This window comes from Malaya genurostris, chromosome 3 (assembly GCF_030247185.1).
Source record: "Malaya genurostris strain Urasoe2022 chromosome 3, Malgen_1.1, whole genome shotgun sequence".
Taxonomy (NCBI): Eukaryota; Metazoa; Arthropoda; class Insecta; order Diptera; family Culicidae; genus Malaya; species Malaya genurostris.
This window is the reverse complement of record NC_080572.1, coordinates 104,005,647-104,012,835: the sequence shown is the minus strand read 5'-3', so window position 1 is coordinate 104,012,835 and position 7,189 is coordinate 104,005,647. Positions and strand designations below refer to the sequence as shown.

The window sequence follows — 7,189 nt, the reverse complement described above, 5'->3', positions numbered from 1 at the left end:
TGCGCGCTTGTGTTCCATCGCAATCTCGATGGCACCGAGGCCCGACTTGCGGGAGCGCAAAGATCGTTCGAAAACAAAAACAGAAAATCACTGCGCGCAGAATGGAACCAGGCTGAGGGCTCAGCGTGACCGGTTGAATGGTCTCGCGGGTTGTGTGGTGGTAACGATTCGAGAAGAGATTGGCGGAGGAAGGGTGGAATTAAGCCAACCCAAACTAACCGAAGGCCGCGCCAAAGCCGAATACCATGTGAATATGGGATGGAAGGAATAAATCCCGATAATTTAAAAAGAAAACATCACTCCGGCTGGCGGCTCTTATAAGTTTCGTTTTTTTTCTTCTGTAAAATAACGACGGTGAACGGGTACAGGTTCCTGCGGCTATGTGGTCAGCTGGCCACAGGGAGCGGGAGACGTGGCAAGCAAACAAAATTTTGGCATCCTCTGCTCCCCACCGCAGCGGTGTCACGGCTGCCAACCCCAGATGCCGCTCGGTTGGTGCTATAATTTACGACCTGCGACGAGTTCTCATATATGCCAGCGACGACACCGACAACACTTTTTTTCTTTCCCCAGCCGACCGTCACCTACACCAGCAGTAGGTACTAGCAAACGAACCAATACTGACGGCGGTTTGATGAAGGAGGGGGTATTGAAAGCACTGGATGTAGACCGTCAACCTGATTCCGTCCGTCGGATCCGGACACTTTGCTGGGCGGACTGAGCAAAGAGGTGTCTATTTTTAACAAAAGGCGGAATTGAAGTCACGATTTTGCTCGAAATGGTTTTTGGAGAAGAATTTACCTTGGCGTTTCTTTCTTGTCTACCGTGCCGAAGATTGGACTAGAAATGAATGCATGGAGTTTTGTTTGAATTGAAATTTGTATTTCGTTTTCCGTAATAAATTATTATCCTATAATCGTTTATACAAAATTTTGTATGAGCTCTTTAGGGCTGCAGTGTAGTTGTGTTGTTCATATACGTCTAATGGCGGTAACTTATAATTTTTACAGTAACGTGTATGATGGAGATTCTGGTTTGCATCTTTCGAGGTTTATGTCTGATTTTGATTTTTCTATAGTTGCCGAAATTATTATCTTATAGTTTTGTAGCTTTTAAATGCTCGCTTTGAATATACGAAATACTTTAGTAGCTTTGTTATCTGGCTCTAAAATACACTTAAGATTAATAGTCAATTTATTTCGTTCAGTTAATAATAGTAATCTATAAAAACTAGTATCACGTTTATTAAGTCATAATTGTTCTCATTTTGGGTTTTCATTTTCCCACTTCAGAATTACGTTCTTTGATGGGGAAAAATAGGTTTCATTTAAGTGTAGCACATTTTGCTTCGTTTCATTTTAGTTCGGTCCTAGCTTACATTTGAGCGAATCATAATACAGTTTTAATAATATTTGGCAAATAAGAAATGACCTATAGGAAGCGTAAAATCTTTGCTGCCCAGTTGAGTGTAATGAGTGTAACGCTGTGTAACATTCTATACTCGCGAGAGAAAAAAAAACTGAATTGACTCGATCTATAACATGACTATGAGATTTCTATCTTTGTTCTGTACAAATATACACGCTACACATAGTAACTGAAATGCCAAGTATACATCTAAGAAACAGGTTGGTAGTGCACTAGTTTACATACTGTATCTTACACGAAATAAGCTCTTCCGTTGCGTCCCATTTGGGGCGTTTCCGGTATCGTGGAGTACACGTGACCAAGCGAGGCACTGGACCGGCTCATGTTGTAGTGCTGGCTCATGGGAGCCTCGTAGTGCTGCGAAGATGCCGAGGACGATTCGTCTTCGGTGTTGCAGGTACTCTGCGATGGTGTGCTTTGTGGCACAGCGACCGGCACGGCGATCCCCGGATGACTCATCTTGCACCACTGGTCCAGGGCAGTGGGGGCCGGTGTGTACCGGAGATTAGGACTCCGCGTTATGTCGCCAAGTTTTTTCAGCGATTTGTCTTTGTTCACATCCGGAAGAGCATACCGAAGCTTGTCCCAGAACTTTCGTTCGCCCCAGCATGCGACGGTGCAGGTTCGTATCAGTAGGTTCATGATCGGATCCATGGTAACTAGCTCCACGGGGGCAGTCAGTACGATGACGATCTTGTGTCTTCGGTAGGCCGGTCGGATATTTTCGATAACGGACTGAAGAGCCACACGGAACTGCGGCTGAGACCACTCGTTCTGCAGGAAGTTCATCGAAACAACTAGAATTATCTTCTTCGAAGCATCCGCTGCACTCTGCAGCGAATCCGAGAGGAACGTATTCGAATGAATGTCTCGATGGTGCAAGCAAACCGAATAGCCATAGTGTTGTAGTTCAGCTCCCAACAGTCGCCCAACGAACTCATTGTCATGAATGCTATATACCACGTAGCTGTCGTACAGTTTATCGCAGTCCTGCTGCTGGCCGGCCACAATAATTGGATCTTTCACCAACCTAACGCCGTACTTAGCATGAGCCCAAAGCCGTACGTCCTGCCGGAAGACACATGCCAACGCCACCAGGAGTGCCGTCCCGATAATGGCCACTACAATAGCAGCCAAAAGTGGAACATAGCCACCACCGATCAAGCCGTGTCCCATCAGCACCGTTCGGTGTACGGCCGGTGGTGCCACTTCATTCTCAAACATTAACTGACTTTCACAGGAACTTATCACGTCACCAACCACTCGATTGTCCGCACAGATCATTCTGTTAATGTCAAAGTCACCACTAACGTCTCTTATCCACCGTTGCAGTTTGTGCAATGATTCACAGTCACACCGCCATCGGTTTCCTTCCAGTGAAACTTTGTTCAACGATCCGGTTTCCGAAGCCGCAGCCAGCGCTTGCCATGGCGAAAATTCACTAATCTTATTGTCACTTAGATTGATCACTTCCAGAAACTTCAGACTTTCAAAGGTCTTCTCACCCACGTAACCGATCGTATTGTGGTCCAAATACAGTTCATTCAAATTGGTCAACTGATCAAACTCAAAACCACGCAGTTCTTCAATGTAATTGTTTTCCATGTGCAGCACTTTCAAACTAGGGATTCCGTTAAAGGTTCTGTTATGCACATTCGCAATGTTACTATTGTTCAGGTAAAGCACTTCTAATTTCTTCTTTCCGATAAACTGATGACTGCCGAGCTGCTTCAGCTCATTGCCGTCCAGATAAATTGTGGTCGCATCCATTGGAATATGTTCCGGTACTTCGGTGTAATCTGCGTTACCACAATCCACGATGTTGGTCTTCCAGGTGTGGTCGTGATAGCAGCTGCACCGATCCGGACAGGTCATCTTGCAGTCACACGCATCGAAATCACAGCAGTGGCAGGTCGCAAAGCAATGTGTTTCGTACTGGCAGAGGAAATCGTGCGAGTTCAGATCCATCAACGGCCGAATCGAAGCTCCTCGCTCGTGTTCCATAGTACACATCACCGTATCCAGATCCATTACCCGAGGATGTTGCCTCAGATGGGACAGTTTGTTGATGCCCTGCAGCCATTCCATCGTGCAGTCGCAGTGAATCGGATTGTCTCCGATGTAGAACTGCGGCATATCCCTGTCGTCGCTCACCCGGGTCAAAGCGAGTGCCCCGATTTCTAGCTTCTTGATGTAGTTCCCATAGAGCACCACCTTCTCCAGATTCTTCTTATTTAGGAACGTCCCAGCCGTCACTTCCTCCAGCACGTTATTATTCAAAAACAGCGTTTCAATACTGTCCGGAATGTTTTTATTGTCCACCGTAGCCAATCGATTGAACGACACATCCAGCATCTTAATCTGCAGATTATTCAAATCGTAATAATTACCCAGCTCGGTGATGTTATTCTGATGCATGTCCAACCACTCGAGCGACGTCGGCAGATGGCTGTAGTCAAAGTTCCTGATCTGGTTATCGGACACGTTTAGGAATACCAGTGCCGGTAGCGATGTGAACACTCCGCTGATGTCCTCCAGCTCATTGTTGTCGAGTCGAATCGCCCGGATAGTGGGATTCGAGCTGAAAGCCGATTGATCGATGTGACGAATCTGATTCGACGCTAGGTTCAGCACGTGCAACGACGAAAGGGTCACAAATGCATCCCGCGACACGTTCGTAATCCGGTTTTCCACCAGGCGCAAACCGAGCAGTTGCTCCAGTCCCTCGAACGAGGCATTGTTCACCGTGACGATCCGATTTTTGCCCAGATCCAGCGATTTTAGGAAGCGCAATTTTCCCAGTCCTTCCGGAATCTCTGTCAGTCGGTTGTCATTCAGATTGAGGTCGTTCAGATTGGTAAGGTTTTCAAGTGCCCGCGTGTGCATCGATTCAATAGCGTTCGATTCGATGTACAACTGATTGAGGACGTATAATTCGCTGAAGTGATGCTGGTCGATTCGTTTCAGTTTGTTGTGCGAGAGGGTTAATGCGACTAAATTTTTCAGATCGCTGAATGCGTTGTCTGCGATTGTTTCGATTAGGTTTGATTCCAGGTTCAGTACCTGGAGGCTGTACAGTTCGCGGAACACGTGCCGATCGATTTTCGTTAGGCTGTTATGGCTGATGTCGAGGACCACCAATCGTTTCAGACCGGCAAACGTATCGCGATTAATCCACTCGGATGTAAGTTCGTTGTGGGATAAATCAAGTATTTCAAGCCGGTCAAGCCCCTCAAGTAATCCTGGTGCCAGAACGGACAACGAATTGTTCTGCAGATAAATTTGCCGCAGCTCACGTGGTGATTGGAAAAGTTCCGGTGGTAAAGCCACCAATTTGTTGCTGGACATGTTGACGACCTTCAGCGATCCGAGACCGACAAAGGATCGGTCAGCAAGCGAAGTAATCAGATTATCCTGGATCAGTAGAACGTTCAATGATCGCAATGATGACAGACCATTATCCGGCAACGACAGGATATCGTTGTGGGATAAATCAAGTACTTCCAGCCCGGTGTTGCATGCTTTACCCGGAGCGGTAGGGCCGTTACCCCAGTCAGAGAATCCCAACTGGGAGATGTCGGTTAGTCGGTTTTTGGTCAGATTCAGCTGTCTTAGCGAAAATAACGGACAGAACACATCGGTCGGCAGGCTCCATATGTTGTTATCAGCCAGATCCAACCGTTTCAGTTCCGTCAATCCTCGGAAACTTTCCGGATGAAATTCCAAGTTCATTGCCGACCAATCGGTGTTGTGAGTTCGCAATGAAAGCGAACGAAGGTCCCGCAGCGTTGACAGAACCATCGAAGGCACGTACTTTATTTTACAATATTCAATCTTGAGATCACGTAAGCGTTTGAGTGATCCGAGAAAGGCTCCCGAATGCTGATTTGCCTCAAGGGAGCTCTCGAAGAACAGAATGTCGCTACATTCAAGCTTCAACGAATTGATTCGCTCGATCTGATACGAACTCAAATTCCTCATCAGTGTGTCCGTTCCGCCAATTGTTTTCAATTTGCAAGAAAGAACCGTCGTCACAGTGTTTTCATCCTCCGCATTCTCGTCCAGAACTCGCTGCCATTTGCAGCCTTTCGGTGCGATGTCCATCCGGCTCATCAGGGTAGACCGGGCAGTGACAGCCACCACCAGCGTAAGGAAGAACAGACTTTTTGCGAAATCCATTGTTGAGCGGTTTGGTCGTTCAAGTTTATTAGTCATAGAGTAATAGAGGACCGTTGAGAGCGTGAAAAATTAAGCTTATCCAGAACTCATGTAGATACGAATGTTGGCCACGAGAGAACAAATTGAAACAGCTATTTCGCTGGAGACACAGAACACTTATTTTTTGCTATTAACATTCACTTCTTTTCGTTTCTTCAAGCATCGCACTAGTTAGAATTATATTCTTTCTTCTTGATGATGAACTCCGAAGAACAACTGGATCATCTCGTATCACAGTATTCCCATCTACACATATGGCCGCGCCACACACTCGTTTCAGTATTTCCTTCTACTTTATTCAAATGTGTTGCTCGGCTTTTAAAGTCACACGTTTTGTTTCATCTTTTCATCGCGGTAAACATCAACTCTTATCTCTTGCGTAACGCACGAAACAGCACACACACACCACACACTAGTACGTTTGCAATGACATCGCTGTAGTCATTTCCCGAAACACCAGAACGGACTAGCAAATGAAACTTAACAAATCACACTAACGAGACGGTCGCAGCATCCATTCAGAATTTTTGTTGAATTTTCGGTCTGTCAGCTCTCCCTCTCCTTTGGTTTGTCAGAGATGGGGGATAAACTTTAAGTTGTCTGTCGTTTCAGACCGTTCGAGTTTCGGACTAAACCGTTTTTGCGTCCTATTCCGAGGAGGGTCGATGTTGTAACTGAAGCAAAGTTCTCAGATTTCGGCATCAAGATAGAAAATTTGGATAAACACAGGACTCGAACAAACGTCGGTTGGTGGGGGAAATCCGAGAGAGTAAAAGAGCACGTTGAAGAGCAGGCAAGCAGCAAAATTCTCCCATATTTTATGTTGGGTTCTCTCCCAGCAGGAGGGGAAATCGAATGAACACCAGATTCCGTCTCTCCCTCTCGCTCGATTCAGATTCACTCTCTCACTTAACCGTGTTCACCCAAGAGCCAAGTGCATTTGGTTAAATTGCATGGTAAATCCTCATAATTTTTCGTCTCCCTACTTTGCCGTCTCATTCGTCACAGCTTCACTCTCTTTCCATCTATCCATCTCCCTCGTTATTGCTGTCCACCGATATCCAGGCAATCGTTCTGCCATTGGCAAAATACAGAGCCCTGTGACTGTATGTATTTCGATTTTTTTCGGCCCTTGTCTAGCCTACTTTTCCACGATGACGAGGGTCCTCTCATCATGTGTTCCCTTTGTTGCAGTCCTTCGTCTTGGAGTCTTTCTTGCCTGAAGCAGTGCAGCGTTGGCTTGCTGCTTGCCGCAGTTACAGATGCAATTTCAGCTGAACAAAACCTTAACTTTTTTCTTCTTTCAGAGTTCTCTCTTGGTAGAATAGTTAGGCCGAAGAATGTAAGTGAGACACAATGAATAAACTGTTTCAGTTTTCTTGTACAAACTTTCCGATACCTGATAGTTTGGGTCGTTGGGAAAGGAGTTCGTTTGCATGCCTGCCAGCGAAGGGATTCTGTTTTGGAAGCCAAGAAGGCAGAAATGTTTACTTTCTTAAGAATCGAGTAGTGCATCCACGAGAAAAAAAAAAGGAAAACGAAG

General features: G+C 46.0%; 1 protein-coding gene across 1 annotated transcript; it reads right to left on the bottom strand.

Annotated features, from left to right (window-relative positions):
• Positions 1–858: 858 nt before the first annotated feature.
• Positions 859–6,308, bottom strand: LOC131435716 (toll-like receptor Tollo). The gene has a single exon (XM_058603872.1). It carries the CDS (start codon positions 5,641–5,643, stop codon positions 1,660–1,662), a length of 3,984 nt encoding a protein of 1,327 aa, XP_058459855.1. The 5' UTR covers positions 5,644–6,308; the 3' UTR covers positions 859–1,659.
• Between the last annotated feature and the right edge of the window lie 881 nt (positions 6,309–7,189).